Raw genomic sequence first — 20091 nt, 5'->3', positions numbered from 1 at the left:
GGTATTTTCTTCCTCTACCCACTTCCAGCTAAGCCCTTGATATTTTCTCAGCCCCCACAAAGCAGACTGCACAGCAGGCTCACCATCTGTGTTTATTAAAAACTGCTTAATTGCTTCTTATCCCAACAACTTTACAAATATAAACCCACGTGCCAGTCTGGGGGGCTTGCAGTGAGTCACTACAAACGAGCCCAGACACAGCTTAATGCTGCTGAGATCCATCTAAGAGCGGTCCCAGCAGGAGCCTCAGCTACGCGGGAAGGCAGGCTTTGGAGGCGGGCTGTTGACGGTAGCCAGGACACCTGCCTCAGGTCTGCGGAGGTGCTTCAGCAGCACGATGATCATTTTCTGTCCGTAGTGTCTCCATGTACTTTCGCATCTTCTCAACCATCCAAGAGGGTAGGACAAAGGATTTCAGCTCCTCCAACTTCAGGTCGAGGCATCCCCTGGAAGATATTGAGGAGGGAAGTTGAAGCAGGGGAGTCTGGGATTACTTTGAGGCTGGGGGTAGGTTAGGGGACAGAAGGCCCCCTGATTTTACCTGTAGTCATCACTGGCAGCAAGGTCCCGGATGTCCTCCTCGATGAGGAGGTAGGCCTGAGGCAGGAAGCAGAGAGAGTAGTCAATGCCTCTGGTTCATTTCACTACTTAGTAACACTTTCTTAAAAACCTCCTTATTGTAAAGCCTGCAATTAGACTGAGGGTGGGCGGGGAAGCATAGTTTACAATTTACTGGGGGAAAGTATGTAGGGAGAGACTGTCTAGGGAATGGTTCCTTAGGGCATTCACTGAAATATAAATTTTACAGGTAAGGGAGTGGAAATGCTGACTGGTTATTTATTTTATTTTTTATTTCTCTCCCCTCCCCCCCCAACTGTCTGATCTCCGTGTCCATTTGCTGTGTGTTCTTCTGTGACTGTTTCTATCCTTATCAGCAGTACTGGAAATCTGTGTTTCTTTTTTTTTGCGTCATCATCTTGTTGTGTCAGCTCTCCGTGTGTGCAGAGCCATTCTTGAACAGGCTGCATTTTCTTTCGCGCTGGGTGGCTCTCCTTACGGGGTGCACTCCTTGCGCATGGGGCTCCCCTATGCGGGGGACACCCCTGTGTGGAACGGCAGTCCTTGTGTGCATCAGCACTGCACATAGGCCAGCTCCACACGGGTCAAGGAGGCCTGGGGTTTGAACCGTGGACCTCCCATGTGGTAGGTGGTTGCCCTATCAATTGGGTCAAGTCCACTTCCCGACTGGTTATTAATAGCTTCCTTCTTTAAAAAAAGGACCTGATGTGGCTTACAACAACAGGGCAAGAGAGCTAGAAAATATACACAGGAACAGGAAACCTGAGGGAGGAAGATATATGCTAACTCTGGGGACTAAGAAAATTGAGCTTTGTGGCAAGGAAACCCTGGCACTGCACTGCTACATAGCCTGCTCCTGCGGCCTACGGAACTGCTCTGGCACCATGTCATGGCCTGCACTGGGCGTGAGCCCTCCTAGGAGCCTACCATGGGGAGATGCTGTTCATTACACTGGAGTCTTCTGTGGGAGGCATTTCTTTCTAGTCTTAGGATCAAGAATAACTGTGTGTCCCTTGAGTAATTTGATTGTCTTCATCTTATGGGCACTGTGAATTATGTGACAGACCAGGTGTCCCTGAAAAAGGCCTAGAGCCAAATTTGCTGACACCCATAGAAGTGCACATGTCTCTGAGTTCAGCAATCTAAATAAAAAATTTTAAAACTACACTTGCTCTTGGCTTAATTTTAGGTCCTTTTATTTCATATATAAGTTATGTTCCATTTTATGTTTTCCTGTTAAGCTCCATGAAATCTTTTTTGAAATAAGGTGTGGGCATAAATTGAGTAGTAAAGATAGCTTTTATCACCTGAAAGAAGAAGGCATACCATTTGCAAAGCCACTACATTCTAGTAAAGTCCTATGTGAGTCCTCGGGTGGGAGACATTGCATGTGATAGACAAAGCCCTCCACCTTCGTTTTAGAACACATGCAATGATGAATTCTCCAAGGTTGTTGCTCAAAATGAGTTGAGTCTAAGTAAAGTTGCTTCTGTAAGGGGCTGCCACGTGTGGCAAGAAAGTTTCATTTCCCACACTAACTGCTATTGACAAGTGGTGCTGCCTCCAGTGCTGTGCTGAGAAAAGATGCCATAGCTGTGTCTGGCACAAGAGTGTTGTGATTGATGAGCAAAACCTGTCATTTGCATGTGAGGCAACAGCAGTGGTCTTGTACCTGCTGTTTCTATGCTCAGCTAATGTTCAAATATGTGGTCTTGGGAGGATGGGCTGGGAGGGTGAGAGGCAGAGTGTGGGAGACCTAGGGATGGGGAAGAGAATCCAGGAATCATAGTCTGTCCTCAAGCCTCCCTTCCCATATTCATCAGGCTGTGGTGTCTCCCAGATTTGGAGGTTTTCTGCCACCTACAGCCAGAACCCTGGTTCCTGGGTGGGGTGGGTCTTTGGCAGAGGCATGTGCGAACAATGCTTACCATCTTTCCCCCTGTTGCCCGCATGTGATGCTGCTCCGCCAGCCAGTGCTTGTCCTGGGGGTCAGCTGCATACTGTGAGGGATGAAGTCACAGGGAGACATTAGCCTGCTGCGAGGGACCCTCTTCTTCTTCTCTTTTTTTAAATTTATTTCTCTACCCTCTCCTCCCCTCCCCCGCAGTTGTCTGCTCTCTGTGTCCATTCGCTGTGTGTTCTTCTGTGACCGCTTCCATCCTTATCAGCGGTACGGGAATCTGTATTTCTTTTTGTTGCATCATCTTGCTGTGTCAGCTCTCCGTGTGTGCAGCGCCATTCTTGGGCAGGCTGCACTTTCTTTCGTGCTGGACGGCTCTCCTTATGGGGCACACTCCTTGTGCGTGGGGCTCCCCTATGCGGAGAACACCCCTGCGTGGCATGGGTCTCCTTGTGTGCATCAGCACTGCGCATGGGCCAGCTCCACACGGGTCAAGGAGGCCCCGGGTTTGAACCGCGGACCTCCCATGTGGTAGGCAGACACCCTATCCATTGGGCCAAGTCCACTTCCTCCTCTTCTTTTTGATACAGGAGGACACTCTTGACCCTTGAGCAGGTCTTACCGAGAAGGTCTTGTTCTAGCTGGTGGATGCAGAGGGCTCATCAGTTTCTTCAGAGGAAGCCGAGTCAGCTCCCAGGAGGCAGGGCATGAGACCCAGTTTCCAGAGATTCAGGACACTTTTAATCCAGCCCTTGCCTTTCTCAAAACACTGCATCTCTGGTGATGGGTTGGGGTATTTATTTGGAGCCTTCTCTTTTAAAAAATGATCTCAGGTAGCTGATGACACCTGTGCTTACTATGGGGACAATATATTCTAAAATAGAAATCAGAACACTTTATGCACTGGTGGAGGCAGAAGAGCATTCTGTCACATATTACATGGTGCAGACCTGGACAATTTCCTTGAGTCTCAGTTTCCTCATTTGTAAAATGGAAACTATTACTATTTTTCTGATAGGGTTGTTGTTAAGAATAAGAGGGATGCTAAGGGGTGTGGAGTTTTTTCTTTTTGGAGTAATGAAATGGTTCTAAAATTTTTTGTGGTGGTGGTGACTGCACAACACTGTGATTATACTAAAAAAAAAAAAAAGTAAGCGAACTCTCTGAATTTGAAGAAGATATACAAGTGGCCAATAAGCATGTGCAAACATGCTGAACATTATTAGTCATTAGGGAAATGCAAATCCAAACCACAATGAGATACTACCTTACATCCACTAGATGACTTATATTAAAAAAATGGAAAATGCAAGTGTTGGTGAGGTTGTGGAGAAACAGGAACCTTTGCGCATTGTTGGGAATTTAAAATGGTGCAGCTGCTGTGGAAAAGTCTGGCAGTTCCTCAGAAAGTTAAGTATGGAATTACCACATGACCCAATGATTCTACTTCTAGGTACATACACAAAAGAATTGAAAGTCGGGACTTTGTACTCCAGTGTTCACGGCAGCATTATTCACAATAGCCAAAAGGTGAAAGCAACCCAAGTGTCTATCAGCAAATTAATGGATAAACAAAATATGGTATATCCAATGGAATATTATTCAGCCATAAGAAGGAATGAAGTTCTGATATAACATGCAATTTGGATAAACTTTGAAGGCATCATGTTGAGTGAAATAAGCCAGACAAAAGAGGAGAAAGATTACATGATTTCACTCATGTGAAATAACTAGAACATGCAACTTCATAGAGACAGAAAGATTACAGGTTACCAGGGACAGAGATGGAGGTGGGGGATGGGGAGTTATTGCTTAATGGGTACAGAGTTTCTGTTTGGGGTAATGAAAAAATTCTGGTAATGAATGGTGGTGATGGTAGCACAACATTTTAATTAATTAACAGCACTAAATTATAGACTTGAAAATGGTTGAAATGGGAAATGCCATGTTACCACAATAAAAGAAGATAAGTAGGAACACAGAAAGAAAAAAAAAACTACAGGGTAAGTCTAACAATGAATATCAAATTTATACACATTTAGGACCAAGACCAAAACAAATGTGAGGATTATGGCTACAGAACAGAAAATAATAGTGATAAACCAAAATGAAGTAGAAATTATATAATTAACAATCGGGAGAGAAAAAGGGAAAGAAGGTGGGAGGTAAAGTAGAGATGTTGATGTTCTTATCTCTAACAGCTGCGGTCAGTCAGACTGACCATTTGGCAACAGGGGTTTAAGTGTGAATAGTACAAAAAAACATTAAGAAGGATAATTTAATAAAAGTTGGGTGAGTGAAAAAAGGATGGGGAGAGGGAAAAGAAATATTTATAAAGCTAATCACTGAAGCATTGTTTGTAATACCAGAAAAATGGGAAAAAACCCTAAATATCTACAAATAGGGACTAAATAAACTTGACATACTCATGCAATGAAATACTATTAAGCTGTAAAATAAAAAGGAAGTTTATATAGTGATATCAAAGGAGCAACAAAATTATGGGTAAGAGGAAAACATTCTCAGGTAAAGTACCATTTGCATTATAAATAAAGGGAATGAACAGGCACACATATTTTGTTATTTGTATTCTTCCTCTTCTTTTTTTTTTTTAACACAACTCTTTACAAAATGTAAAAACTCTGAGTTGAAGAAAAACAGGTGAGAGGATGGATTTGACTCAAAGGCCACAGTTTGCCCTGAACTAAAATATAAGTTCCAAGAGAGCAAGGAATGTCAACTGTTTTGTTCACTGATTTATTTCCAGCACCCACAGAGTACCCAATGTATAAAAGGTAGCCAATAAATGCGTGTTCAAAAAATGAATGAGGGAAGTGGATTTGGCCCAATGGATAGGGCGTCCGCTTACCACATGGGAGGTCCAAGGTTCAAAACTAGGGCCATTTGACCCGTGTGATGAGCACCACGCACAGTGCTGATGCGCGCAAGGAGTGCCGTGCCACGCAGGAGTATCCCCCATGTAGGGGAGCCCCCTGTGCAAGGAGTGCGCCCCGTAAGGAGAGCCACCCAAGGCGAAAAAAGTGCAGCCTGCCCAGGAATGGCGCTGTATACATGGAGAGCTGACACAGCAAGATGATGCAACAAAACAAGACACAGATTCTGGGTGCCACTGAGAAGAATACAAGTGGACACAGAAGAACACACAGCGAATGGACACAGAGCAGACAACTGGGGGGGGGGGTGGGGAAGGGGAGAGAAATAAATAAAAAAAAATAAAAAAAAAGAATGAATGAATTTTGGGGTGGAAAAAAGGTCACAGAACAATATAGTATAATTTCAATATAAGGGAAAAAACCCCACTATAGGTTAATAGTACATTTATAAAAATGTGTTTTCATCAGTTGTAACAAATATACTACATCAATGCAAGGTGTTAATAATAGGGTGGTATATGGGAACCCTGTATTTTATGAATGGTTGTTCTGTAAACTCACAACTTCTTTAATTAAAAAAAAGAGGGAAAAAATCCACTAAAAGACATTCACAGAGATGTATATACATGGGAGGGGCTGAGGATGCATACCACTGCATCAGTGTCACCTCTGGGGAAGAGAATTATTCCTGGTGGGAAAGGGATCTTGGTGTTTTGCTCTCTGTAAACGTCTGTGTATAATTTGAATCTTTTTACAACAAAATAGGTTTACATATTATAACTGTAATTCAGGTTTAAAGAGGGAAAAAAAAATTAGAAAAATGCCCTTTGAAGGTCAGAAAAATAGGCAAAAGATGTAACAGGCAGTTGACAGAAGAAATACAAATAGATTCTAAATGAATGAAAAGATACTTATCAGTAACAGGAAATTGCAAAGTAAAACAACAAAAAGATTTTCCCTCCACTTATTAGACTGCAGCGATTACAATGAGAGGTAATATCTACTGTTGATGAGAGTGTGGGTTAGGAGTTAATTTCAAATTGGAGGTCTTAGAATTGGGAAACTTTGTTGCAAATCATGATTACTGTCTGCTGAGCCCTTACAATGTGCCATGCACTATGCTAGGTGCTTAAATGCACTCTCTATTATTTCTATCTACCCTAAGAGGTAGATCTATCACCATTCCCATTTTAGAGGTGATGAAACAGGCTTAGAAATGTGCACTTACCAAGGTCACAGAGCTAGTAAGTAATGGAACCAGGCCTGAACCCACACTCTAAACCATAGTGCAACAGGAATTCAAAGAATATCCAAGAGCATATTCATCCGGGTGATGATGCATGCAAGGCTCTTGGAGGAGGAGGATCTTAAAGAATAGAGAGGCAGAGAGAGGGTTGGGGAGGAAGATATCCAGGTGAAGGGAAGAGAAGGCATGAAGACAGTAAGAAAGGAAAATGAAAAAGTAGCAAGTAGGCTACTTTTTTAGCTGATGGGAGTCTTCAGATGTAAGGCTGGAAAGATAGTGGAAGTGGGTCTGCCATTCAAAGAATTTGCAAATCATAGAACCTACACAGAATGCAGCAGATAAAGCCCATGATTCTGGGATCACAAAGGGTCTGTGTAGTTCTGGCAAGGGGTACCAAGGCTTATGTAGAGATACAAAAACCCTGCTTTGAACACACATGCCTTCATTCACTCTCTTTATTTTATGGCAGGGGTTCTTAACTGGAAGTCAGGGGGTCTGTGAACTTGAATTGAAAATTCAAAAAAATATTCTTATGGGGACGTGTTGGTATGATATACTTAGCCTTTCTCAACCACTCTTTTTTTTTTTAAATTTCTTTCCCCTTCCTGCCCATTTGCTGTGTGTTCTTCTGTGACTGCTTCTATCCTTATCGGTGGCACTGGGAATCTGTGTTTCTTTTTGTTGCATCATCTTGTTGTGTCAGCTTCTCCATGTGTGTGGTGCCATTCTGGGCAGGCTGCGCTTTTTGTGCTGGGTGGCTCTCCTCACGGGGTGCTCTTCTTGCACATGGGGCTCCCCTACACAGGGGACACCCCTGCGTGGCACAGCACTCCTTGCGTGCATCAGCACTGCACATGGGCCAGCTCCACACGGGTCAAGGAGGCCTGGGATTTGAACCACAGACCTCCCATGTGGTAGGCGGACGTCCTATCCACTGGGCCAAGTCCGCTTCCCAACCACTGTTTTTTTAATTTCCCATTTGTAGTGAGATACCTATCTTAAGGAACAGTTCCATGAGATAATGTTAAGTGTAGTGCTTAAAACAGTGTTTGACACACAATAAAAAGGCAAGGAAAGTAACAGTTATTATTGAGGCACAGAGTATTTTATGACAGGTAAAAGTTGATAGCAGATAGGCAACTTGAACCCAGATGTCCTGATTCCCAGGGCAGTGTTTGGGCCAAGTCTCTCTGTGCCAGCTACACTTTTCAATGCCTTCTACTCCCAACGTAATGGCTTGGCTAACTCCCAGCACTCACCTACCTTAAAGAGGTGGGGGTGCTTGATGTAGATTCTCCCTCTGGTGCCTCCCATACCCAGGGCCCTAGAAGGTAACAGGTAACATGTAAGGATTCCAGCAGTCGCAGTCCTAGTGGTGAACCCGAGTTGCCCCCTCTCTCAATGCCAAAGCTCTTAGACTTACTTGTTGGCTCGAGATCCCAACACAAAGGTAGTAGATTCATTCAGCCGAGCTGGGTCCCACTATGCAAAAAGTAAGAGAGGCTGGTGAGAGTGAAGTTTAATTTGGTTCACAGGACAGAAAAACTCCTCCCTCTGACTTCTCCTACCACCACTTATCTTTATTCAATGGTTTACTGAAGAAACTGAGTACTTACACTATGCTAGGCCCTGTGGCTAGATACTGGTGATAGAGAGAGGAATAAGATACAGACTCTAGGGAAGTGGATGTGGCTCAAGTGATTGGGCTAACACACAGGTCCCGTGTTCAGTTCCTGGTGCTTCCTGGAGAAGGCAAGCTGGTGCAATGGGCAGGAGTGGTATGCTGACACAATAAGATGACACAACAAAGAGATACAGCAAGCCAGGGAGATGGGGTGGCTTAAGCGATTGAGTGCTGCTCTCCCACATGGGAGGTCCCTGGTTTGGTTCCTGGTTCCTCCTAAAGAGAAGATAAGTAGACATAGAGAGCACACAGAGAAACAATGAGGTGGTGGTGGTGGGGAGAATAAATAAATAAAAATAAATCTTAAAAAAAAAAAGATGCAGGCTCTGTATCAGATGTAAGTTCATATAATTATACCATCATGCAATGGGGCAATGATACAGATGAGTGCAGGGCATTATATGAGGGGTGCCAAGGGGCAGGGGGTTTAGCCAGGAAGGCTTCCTTGGAGAGGTAATTTCCAAGTTAATCCTGAAAGGGGGAGTAGGAGTTAGGCAGGTAGAGGGAAGGAAGAAGGGTATCTCAGGAAGCATGGACAAAGGCAGGTGAGAGTTGGCTTGGCATGTTGGAGAAACTACCAGCAATTCCATGTTCTAAAGGAGAGAAAGCACAAATTAGGGAGAGGCATTTGATGAAGCTGTAGAAAGGAGCTGTAAAAAGAAGCAGGGAGGGGCTGGAGGTCCTAGTATGCTACATGTAGAGGTTCGCATTTATTTATTCTGAAGGCAACAGGGAGTTGTTGAAAGCCTCTCAACAGGGAGTGACAGTCAGGTTTGCTTTAAAGACAGCTCACTTTCCAGCAAGGTGAATAAGGATTTGAAGTGGCAGGGAGGCCAGTTTAGAAGCTGTTGTAATAAAGTAGTTTTGAAAGAAGATGAGGGCTTGAATTAGGAGAGTAGTGGGGACGAAGAAGGGAACATGAACTGCGATTCATTTAGGAGGTAGAATCACCCAGGACTTGACTGGATATAAGGAGGTGAAGGAAAGGAAGAAGACGACTAAGGTAGCAAATGGAAGATATGCGGGGAACGATTCTGAGTTCAATTTTGGATTTGCTGAGGTGGAAGTTCTGATGGAACTTCCAGGCAGAGAGGACCAGCAGGAAGCAGGATATACAAGTCTTAAACTACAAAGAGAGATCTGGGACAAAGAGGTATGGGAGCATTAGCACACTGGTAGTTCCCAAAGCAAGAGAATGGATGGTTCAGATCATCCAGAGAGAAACTTTAGGTGGAGAAGACAAGTGGGCCAAGGAGAGAATTCTGGGGAACACTCACATAAATGGGTCATGCTGAGGAAGAACTCACAAAAGAGAGAAGGAATGTTTGGAGAGGAACGGAAAAGTTCTAGGAGAATGCTGTATCACTAGCTCTAAGGGAACAGAGTTTTAGAAAGAAAGGAGGCGGGATTACCAGAGTGAGAGCAGAAAGGGCTCATCAGGTGAGAGGTGGACAGTGTCCCCTGGACACAGTCTCAACCATGGTAGCAGAAATTTTTCTACATTACTGAAGAAAGGGTTCTTTTCTCAAGTGCATTAAGTGTATAATAATTAGATAAACTAAGATAATTTCCTGTCCTCGGGGGAGCCAGCAGGAAAGAAGGCTCCTTAACCATAGAATGGTAACAATCTATCTTATAAGGTGGTTGAAAAGATTAAATGAAATAATCCATACAAAAAGTTTAGGATGGTGTTTGTCACATGTTAAATACTGAATAAGTATTAGTGAATAAGTATAAGCTTTTACAAGGAGAAGGCTTCTCCAGCAAAGACTCAAGGTCCCTCCATTTCTCTCTCTCTCTTTTTTTAGGAGGTACCAGAGATTGAACCCAGGACCTCATATATGGGAGGCAGATGCTCAACCACTTGAGTTACACCTGCCATTTGCTCCCTCATTTCTTTTTTCTTCAGGTACTGGGGCTGGGGTTTGAACCCAGGACCCTGTATGTGGGAAGCCAGTGCTCAACCACTAAGTCACATCTGCTTCCCTGAGTTGGTTTTCATTTGTTTTGCTTGTTGTTTTGTTCTTGTTTTTTTCAGGAGGCACTGGGAACCAAACCTGGGACCCACCATGTGCAAGGTGGGAATGCAACTGCTTGAGCCACATCTGCTCCCACCCGCCCACCCCCCATTTCTTTTGTTTGCCCCTAATTACAGTCCTTACTTAGGATCCTTCCTGGGGGCTGGTATGGCTGGGGGCTGGGAAGATGGCTCTGAAGCGCACACAACTTCCTTATCCCCAGCCCCATTTCCTCATGGTGAGCCCCAGAGCCTTGGTTGAGTCTTTCTGGGACAGTGGTCACTGCCATACTCAGGTAAACTTACCTTGGGGCCCTCTCGGCGAATTGGTTCACAGGATTTTGGTTTCCATCTGATTGGAAGGAAAGAAGAAAGGTGAATTCTCCTAGGTGAGGCCTATGACTAAAAAGAGCTTGCTGTTGGTGGTGGGGTGCCTCACGCACTCTCCCTTTAGCCCTGGATATACTTCTTTCAGGCAGACCATAAGAGGAGGTACAAAGAGAATACATTTAGGAGAAGAACTGGAAGTACTAGAAGCCATTCAAGTACTCGCTCTGGTATTACCTAGCCATATGAGCAAAGCCAGGACCCTCTCTGAGGTGCTGTTTTCTCATCTGTCAAAAGGGATAACAGCAACCACTTCTCTGTCTTGGGCTTGTGAGGAATGAAACTGCTTCAGGTCAGAGACAAATGGACTTAGCCACCAGGGCTGTTCTGCCCCTAGGCTGGTGGTTTCACACTATCTCCACTCTCTTTCAATCAGAACAGCTGTGGCTTTATCTGCTTTACATACTGGGCATCCACATAAGGTTTTGTTTGAAAGAGATTCTGCTGCTTCAAAAGGGTTTGAAAACTACCCTGGAGGCAATGTAGTACTGTTTTGCCCCTTATTAGCTGCCTGACCTTGGACAACTAATCTTTCTGAGTTTGTTTCCTTATTTGCGTAATTAATTATATTTTCTTTGGAGGGTGGCTGTAAGTATTCAATGGTAAAATATGTAGGATGCTTAGACAAGTTACTGGCACATTACAAGCACTCAATATATGCTACCAGCTATTACAAAACTCTGGTGTTTAATCCAGCTAGGGTAAAACCAAGGTAAACAGCCACCTCCTCACTGCTCTCCCTCCTCACCCCTCAAACTAGGGTAACCCTCCTTCCTGGTTACCTGGTGATCTGATTTTGCAAGACACAAATCTCTGGCCCCTTTTCCTCCAGGCCCACTCCCTCCCTGTCTTCCTTCGGCCCTCACCACACCGCTGGCCCCTACTCACACCATGCCTGCAGCCGCCCGGTCATTGGACAGGATGTGTCCTGGAGGCCGTCCCTTCCTCTGCCACAAAGAACAGCCGTCAGAGGCCTGACCCCATGGGAAGTCTCAGCCATCCCAATGGCAGGACCAGGGACAGTTGGTGGAGATGGTTTTCCAAAGAGAACAAATGATGTTTGAGAGTAAAGAGGGAGGGATAACTGTTTCTAGGGTCCGGCCTCTCATGCCTAGAGAGGCCCAGGGGTGCATTAAGGAAGCTCAGCACCTTCTTGTGGAGCTGAAGGGCCTTTCCCAGCCAGAAACAAGGAAATGCTTTACCTTTTTGGGGATTGGGCTTCCTCGATGGGCACACTCCTCTTCTGCCTGCCGGCCACGCTGAAGGAAAAGAGAAGGGAGTCAGTGGAGGCCACTGCTAGGGAGACATTGCAGAAGGAAGAGCTCCTGGACTACAGTCTACTGGCCCCTCACTGACCCAGGCCTCAAAAGCCCTCCCAGCAGAAGCTGTTTGGACCTGGTTCTACCTGAAACCTCCCTGGGGCCACTCCCCAGCCCAACTGGTTCTCTCTCCAATACCTCTAGGATGCAGTGACTCTGACCTTTATCCCTGGAAGCTCATGGGTCAGTCGGGGAATTACTTTTTCTCCATCTGAAAACAGGAGCTTAGCCTGAAGGGAAAAGACCAAGTTTTAACAATTACTGTTTTGGTGGATAAGCACTTCTTGCCTCCATTTTTATAGATATTAACTTCAAACCGGGTTAAATTTTTTTCATGGCTCATACAATGGCACCCCTAGATATGAATATAAAGATATTTTAAAAAATGAGTAATTATTGGTCATTGTTGAAAAATTAGCTATAAATAAGCAAAGTTTTAAAAAATCAAACATGAAATCTCATTACTCACTGAAACCTACTATATTAGTCAGGGTTCTCTAGGGAAACAGAATCAACAAGGGATATCTGTCGATAGTAAGAGATTGATCAGAGTTTCTCACGCAGCCGTGGGGATGCACAAGTCCAGGTTCTGCAGGCAGGCTGCAATCAGGAGCACCGATGAAAGACCAATGAAGGCTCTTGACAAGTTCTGGGAGATGCTGGCTGTCCAAAGAAGAGCTGGGAAATTCTCACTCAATGCTGGAATCACATCCCCTTTTAAGGGAATCAACTGACTGGGTTAAGCGTCACTCACTGCTGATGGCAATCTCCCTGACTGATGTAATTATAACCAGCTATCTATGATTTACCACTGCAGTAAAGTCAATGGTGACTAAAGTCCATAAATGCCCTTGTGTTATAGTTAGCCCAGTGCTTTTTTGACCAAACAACTGGGCACAATTACCTGGCTGAGGTGACACAATAGCCTAACCATCAAACCTACTGTTAACATTTTTTAGAAAAAACAAAGTCTGTAATTTACTGGCTCAACAACTAAAATCCAGGGGTATCTGGCTGCATGCAGGGCTGGACCCAGGTGTACAGATGATGTCACCAGTGTTCAGCATCTTTTCTTCTTTATCTCCTCTCCTTGTGTTGGCTTCATTTCCAGGCCTTCTCTCTTTTCATGGTGGCCACAGAAACTCCAGGCCCAAGAAACAGGTTACCAGCTTCTAGTCCAGGAGAAAGAGAGTTTCTGTTTTCCAATAGCTTCAGAGAAAGTCCATGGTTTGAGGTTCACTGGCTCCCAGTACCTCACTGAATTCATTTGGGTTATGTACCCACCTCAGGAGCTACAGGGGATTGGGAGGAAGTGGAAAGAAACAAGAGAGGTGGTATAGCAAAGAAAAATTGCTATGCTATCATCAGAATAATAAAGCAAAATCAACAGAGGTCCATAATTCTTGAGCCTGCATGATTATATAAAAAGTGGGATGACCTGATAGCCTATTTTAACTCCCTGCAATATAAGATGAATTTCTCTTAATCCCTCTAATTCAGTTCTTGCTCTTGACTGTGCATTGGTCTTAAAAATCCTGATACTCAGGCCACACCCAAGACTAGTGAAATCACAATCTCTGGAGGTGGTGTTTAGGCATAATTTTTATTTATTTATTTTTGCATCTAAGCTTTGTCTTTTTTTCTTCTTCATTTTCTTTTAAATGTTACATTAAAAAAATATGAGGTCCCCATATACCCCCCATCCCACCCTTCCCATATCAACAACCTCTTGCATCATCGCGGCACATCCACTGCACCTGGCGAATACATTCTGGAGCACTGCTTAGGCATAATTTTTAAAAACTCACCAGGTAATTATACTATGCAGCCAGGGTTGAAAGCTAGTGCTCCAATTTCTTGGTCTTCTTTATTATAACCGGTGGTTTGTGAATATGCTGATTATAACAAATTCCGGTCCTGCAGTTCTGAGTGCTGATGTGAGCTGTTCATCCAAGAAGTGTGCCTGAGTTCTTTCCTTCCAAATGCTGAACAAGAGCAGGTCATATGGGCCCCCAAGGGAAGTTTTAGACAGTCACAGTTCTCCTGGGTGCCAAGAACCAGGCTGGTTTCCTCAAGGGTAGGGGATGATACCACTGGGACTTGCAGGCCAGAAACTTTGTCAATGTCCTCTCAGCATGACTTGGGGTCCTCTGTGGGCCCAAGAGGACTGATGCTGGGAGCCTCTGGCTGCCCTGGGGTGAGCCTGGCAGAATGCCAAGTGGAAAGACTGCAGTGGACAGAGAGACATGGTTTTCATGGTGCTTTGCTTGGCTGAGTCTCTCTGCTGTTAAAACACTGGGATGGGCAGCGGGAGCTGAAGACTCTTTTGTGATCTTTGGTAAGTTCCTTCCCCTCTCTGGGCCTCAGTTTCCCCTTCTGTATAATGAAGGGGTTGGACTGGCTCACTCCTAAGATCCCTTGCTGGGGGTTGTTCCAGGGGTCCACTACCACACAAGATGAATGTTCTCCTTTGAGAGACTACATGTCTGTTGCTGTGTCCTATTATCTGCCCTGAAGGAGAGTCTCAAGGTGTCCCATGGACCTGGCCCTTTTCAATACATTTCCTCTCAGCTGAGTCCCTTCTCATCCTTCCTTCAGGACGTTCAGCCTCATCCCAGAGCCTGCACGATTTTTTTTCTTTTTTTTCCTTTTTGAACTTTTTATTTTGAAGTACTTTCAAACTTATAGGACAGTTAAAAAAAATAACACAAATCCCATAAAGAGAACTCTAACATACCCCTATCACCCCAGATATCCAACCCACCAATTTTAGCATTTTATTATCACCTTTGCCATATCACTCTATCCATCTATTAATCCATTTCCTGAATATTTGAATGTAGATCATACACACTATGCTCTGCTCCTTGAACATTTAATACTGTTATGTTCATTACCTAAGAACAAGGATATTCATTTATGTAAACACCTTAAGAGCAGTTATCAGATTCAAGAAATTTAACACTGATATAAAGTTTACAGTCTCCCTTTCCCCCGCTCCCCACAAGTCTCAATGATTCCTTTGAGCCTTTTCTCCTCCCTTGCTAGATCCCATCCAGGACCATGTATCGCATTTAATTGTCATTGTTTCTTTTGTTGCTCTTTCTTTTCTTCTTCTTTTAATTGTGGGAACATATATACAACATAAAACTTTCCCATTCAACTACTCCCAAGCATACCATTCAATGGGATTTATCACATTCATAATATTGTGGCACTCTCAGTACCTTCTATTACTGAAACTTTCCCGTCTCCCCAAACAGAAACCCTACACCCATTATGCATCAACTCCCCATTCCTCCTGCCCCTGGCAACCTGTAGTCTAAATTTCTGTGTCTTTGAGTGTAGCAATTTGATATTGTTTATGAATTCCAAAAATAGATATTGGATTATGTTTGTAAACTAGCTTGTTCCTCTGGGCATATTAGATTATATCGGACTCAAAGGTTTCACTTGTACTTGATTAAATAATGATTAAGGCTTTGATTGGGCCTCCTTGGTGGGTGGGGACTCACAGAGAAACCGTACTGCACAGAAGGGAGGTTGGAGTTTTGATCCTGGAGCCTGAGAAGTAAACACAGAGGAGAAGTAGATACATGAGGAAAGAGAGAAGGTTCCATTGGGAAGAGAGACGAGCTGTTTGCCTGATAGTCTACAGTTGGCCTTGTGGAGAGAGCAGAGCACCTAAGCCTGGAAAGAAATGAGCCCCAGGAACAGAGGAACCCAGGAAACCTGAACCCTTGCAGACATCAGCAGCCATCTTGCTCCAACACATGGCAACAAACTTTGGTGAGGGAAGTAACTTACGCTTTATGGCCTGATAACTGTAAGCTTCTATCCCAAATAAATACCCTTCATAAAAGCCAACAGATTTCTGGTATTTTGCATCAGCACCCCTTTGGCTGACTAATACAATGAGCTTGCATGTTCTCCAGTATTTTCTTTGTAGGTACCATGGGGCTTACATTTAACATCCTAAATTTACAGCAATCTTGTTTGCTTTGATAACCAACTTACTATATATTAAACACTTAATAATATATACCAACTATGTTCCTATACCCTTCCATCCCACCACCTTTATGTAGATCTTGTCATATATTGCATGTTTATACATTAAGTCCAAAATTGATTTATGCATTTGCCTTTTAGGTCCTGTAGGAAGTAAATAGTGGAGTTACAAACTAAAAATACAGTAGTACTGTCATTAATATTTATCCATGTTATTACCCTCACTGGAAATCTATTTCTTCATGTGGCTTTGACCTATAGTCTATTGTCTTTTCCTTTCAACCTGGAGAACTCTCTTTAGCATCTCTTTTGGGCCAGTCTAGAGGAGATGAACTGTCAGCTTTTGCTTGTCTGGGAATGTCTTAATCCCTCCCTCATTTTTGAAAGACTGTTTTGCTGGATACATTATTCTTGGTTGGTGATTTTTTTCCTTTCAGCACTTTAACTATGTCTTCAACTGCCTTCTTGTGTTCACGGTTTCTGATGAGAAATCAACAGTTAATCTTATTGAGACTCCACTGTATAATGACACACTGCTTCTCTCTTGTGGCTTCAGAATTTTCTCTTTATCTCTGGCATTCAAGAGTTTTATTATAGTATGCTGTGGGTCTATTTGATTTTACCCTGCTTGAGTTCTCTGAGAGTCTTGGATGTGTACATTCACGTCTTTTGTTAAATTTGGGAAGCTGAGTTCTGGGAAAATGGCACCAAAGTAGTCTGCTAGTAATTAAGGCCACCAGTCCAACAACTCTCGAGAAACTGAATTTTGCCAACCACCACCTAAGTTTTTAAACAGACCTTTTAGATGAGAACCCCGCCCTGGACAGCAATTTGATGGTGGCCTTCTGAGAGACCCTGAAGCCAAGGATACAGCTAAGCCATTCCTGGATGCCTGACTTATAGAAACGATGAGGTAATAAATGTGCGTAATTAAAAAAAAAATGGGGAAGTTTTCAGCTATTATTTCTTTACATATTCTCTCTGCCCCTTTTTCTTCTTCTGAGACCCCCACAATGCATATACTGGTACTTGATGGTGTCTGTTTTAGTTTCCTAGGCTGCTCAACCAAATACCATGAAATGGTTAGGCTTAAACAATGGGAATTTATTCTCTCACAGTTTTGAGGCTGGGAAATGTTCAAGTCAAGGCATCATTAAGGCGATGCTTTCTCCCTGAAGACTGTGGTTTTGGGGCTGGCTGCTGCTGATTTTTGGTTCCTCTGTCACATGACAAAGCATATGGTAGCATCTCCTGGTCTCTCCCTTCTCTTCTGGATTCTGTTTCAGCTTCTTGCTTCCTGTGGCTTTTTCTGTCTGAATTTCTTCTTCTTTTTTAAAAGATTTATTTTTATTTATTTATCCCCGCCCCGCTCCTTGCTTGCTGTCTGTTCTTGGTGTCCATTCGCTGTGCACCCTCATATGTCTGCTTGTCTCCCATTGTTGCGTCATTTTGCTGCTCCAGCTCTCTGTGGGTGCAGGCCGTCAGCGCTCTGTGGGTGGCAGGCTGTCAGGTCTCTGTGAGTGCAGGCCAGCTTGCCTTCACAAGGAGGCCCTGGGAAGTGAACCCAGGGCCTCCTATATAGTAGACAGGAGGCCAATCAGTTCAGCCACATCCGCTTCCCTCTGTTTGAATTTCATTCTGCTTATAAAGTACTACAGTAATAGGATCAAGACCCATCCTGATTGAGGTCACACCTTAAGTGAAGTAACCTCATCAAAAGGTCGTACTTACAATGAGTTCACACCCAAAGGAATGGATCAAATTTTCAAGAACATGTTTTTTTTTTTTTTTTTTTTGTGGTACTTACAGCTTCAAACCATTTCAGTGTCCACTGGCTCCTCAGGCTCAGATCAGTTTTCTCTATTCCTCCTTCTTCCTGCTCCTCAGACTGAATGATTTCTATTACCTTATTTCAAGTTCTCTGGTTATTTTTTCTGCCAGCTCTACTCAGCTGTTGATTTCCTCTAGGGAATTTTAAATTTCTGTTATTGCGGTCTTCAGCTCTGTTTGGCTCCTTTTCATAAATCCCACCTCTCTACTGACATCACTTAATCCTCAGATAACTGCTTTTTATTCATTTAATAAATACTGAGGAGCAAGTATATAAGTACTGGGGACATAGCAGTAAACAGGACAACCAAGGTCTGTGCTCTGGTAGAGCTTACATTCTATGGGTGTGGCTAGAATATAATTAGTAAGAGGGAGTGGGATGAGATGGAGTTTGAAAAAAAAGACAGACGCTGGTCCAGGTAGGGCTCTGTGGGCCATGGTAAGGCCTGTGAATTTCATTCTACTTGCAATGGGAAGTCACTGAAGGATTTCAAGGACGGCAGTGACATGATCTGATTCACCTTTAAAGAGATCAGTCTGGCTGTGTAGGAAGAATGGACTGGAGGCATACAAGAGTAGAAGGATCTCAGGGCTGAGATGTAAATTTGGGAATCATCAGCAGTTACACTTAAGGTTCAAAGCCACAGAGCTGGATGAATCACTTAGAAAGAGAGTTAGCTAGGGAAGAGAAGGGGTCCTAGAACTGAACTGAACTTGAAAATGTACTAATAATTAGAGAGAGAGAAGACAAACTAAATAAGGAAGTCTTATCCAAGGCCCTGGAGCCAAGAGAGGAAAAGTGTTCCAAGAAAGATGAAATGATCCATTGAAAAAACCACAAGAGGCTAGGTACACTGAAGAAAATAAGGGTCACCAGGATTTGATAATACGAAGGTGACTCTGACAAGAGGGCTTCCAGTGAAGTGGTGGGGATCAAAGTCAAAATACCGTAAGTAGAAGAGTGATTGGGGAATGGGAGATGAGAACCAGTAATAGCTGGTAACCTTTCCTGAGGTCTGGTTTTAAGAGGGAATAGAGAAATAGTATGGCAGCTGGAGAGGACTTTGGGTTCTGGGTGGTCTGTTTTGGCTTACCTTGGTATCCCCAGCACCCCACTGAATTGAACACATATGATAAAAACATACACAAGGGTTTTATACCAGGCATGCAAAGGTAGTTCAACATAAGAAAATCGATTAGTGTAATACACCACATTAATAAATCAAAGAAGAAAAATCACATGATCCTAGTGATTGACACAGAAAAGGCATTTGACAAAATATAGCATCATCCTTTCTTGATAAAAGTACTACAAAAGACCGAAATTGAAGGAAATTTTTCTCAATCTAATAAAGGCCACATACGAAAAACTCACAGCAAATATTGTACTCAATGGTAAAAGACTGAACGCTTTCTTGTTGAGATCAGGAACAAGACAAGGATGTCCACCATCACCACTGTTTTTCAAACATAGTGCTAGAGGTTCTAGCAAGATCAGGCAAGAAAAATAAATAAAAGAGGCATCCAAATTAGAAAGAAAGAAGTAAAACTTTCGCTATTTGCAGATGATATGATCCTACATCAAGAAAGTCCTGAAAAATTTACAAAAAAGTTGCTAGAGCTAATAAACGATTTCAGCAGAGTAGAAGGATACAAGATGAATACCCAAACGCCAGCAGTGTTTCTATACTCTAGTAATGTGTAACCTGAGGAGGAAGTCAGGGAAAGATTTCCATTTACAACAGCCACTAAAAGAATCAAATATTTAGGAATAAACCTAACTAAGGACATAAAGCACTTGTATTCAAGTAACTACAGTGCATTGCTAAAAGAAATAAAAAAGAACTAAATAAATGGAAGAACATTCCATGCTCACAGATTGGAAGACTAAATATCATTAAGATGTCAATTCTAGGGAAACGGACTTTGGCCCAGTGGTTAGGGTGTCCGTCTACCATATGGGAGGTCCCCGGTTCAAACCCCGGGCCTCCTTGACCCGTGTGGAACTGGCCATGTGCAGTGCTGATGCACGCAAGGAGTGCAGTGCCACGCAAGGGTGTCCCCCGCGTGGGGGAGCCCCACGCGCAAGGAGTGCGCCCGTGAGGAAAAGCCGCCCAGCGTGAAATGAAAGAGCAGCCTGCCGAGGAATGGCGCCGCCCACACTTCCCATGCCGCTGACGACAACAGAAGCGAACAATGAAACAAGACGCAGCAAATAGACACC

General features: G+C 43.6%; 1 protein-coding gene across 1 annotated transcript in view; it reads right to left on the bottom strand.

The window, feature by feature from the left end:
- Positions 1 to 79: 79 nt before the first annotated feature.
- Positions 80 to 20091, bottom strand: part of DNTTIP1 (deoxynucleotidyltransferase terminal interacting protein 1) — a 35713-nt gene continuing 15701 nt past the window's right edge. Inside the window, exons 5-13 of the mRNA XM_058287145.1 lie at positions 12188 to 12256; positions 11910 to 11966; positions 11596 to 11654; positions 10627 to 10672; positions 8043 to 8101; positions 7883 to 7943; positions 2508 to 2579; positions 542 to 597; positions 80 to 446 (exon numbers count right to left, since the gene is read on the bottom strand). Of these exons, the coding sequence (XP_058143128.1) occupies positions 308 to 446; positions 542 to 597; positions 2508 to 2579; positions 7883 to 7943; positions 8043 to 8101; positions 10627 to 10672; positions 11596 to 11654; positions 11910 to 11966; positions 12188 to 12256 (618 nt within the window). The 3' untranslated portion in view covers positions 80 to 307. The remainder of the gene's footprint in view (positions 447 to 541; positions 598 to 2507; positions 2580 to 7882; positions 7944 to 8042; positions 8102 to 10626; positions 10673 to 11595; positions 11655 to 11909; positions 11967 to 12187; positions 12257 to 20091) is intronic.

Source organism: Dasypus novemcinctus, chromosome 24 (assembly GCF_030445035.2).
Source record: "Dasypus novemcinctus isolate mDasNov1 chromosome 24, mDasNov1.1.hap2, whole genome shotgun sequence".
NCBI lineage: Eukaryota > Metazoa > Chordata > Mammalia > Cingulata > Dasypodidae > Dasypus > Dasypus novemcinctus.
Note: the sequence above shows the minus strand (reverse complement) of the source record. Positions and strands in the feature narration are given on the sequence as shown.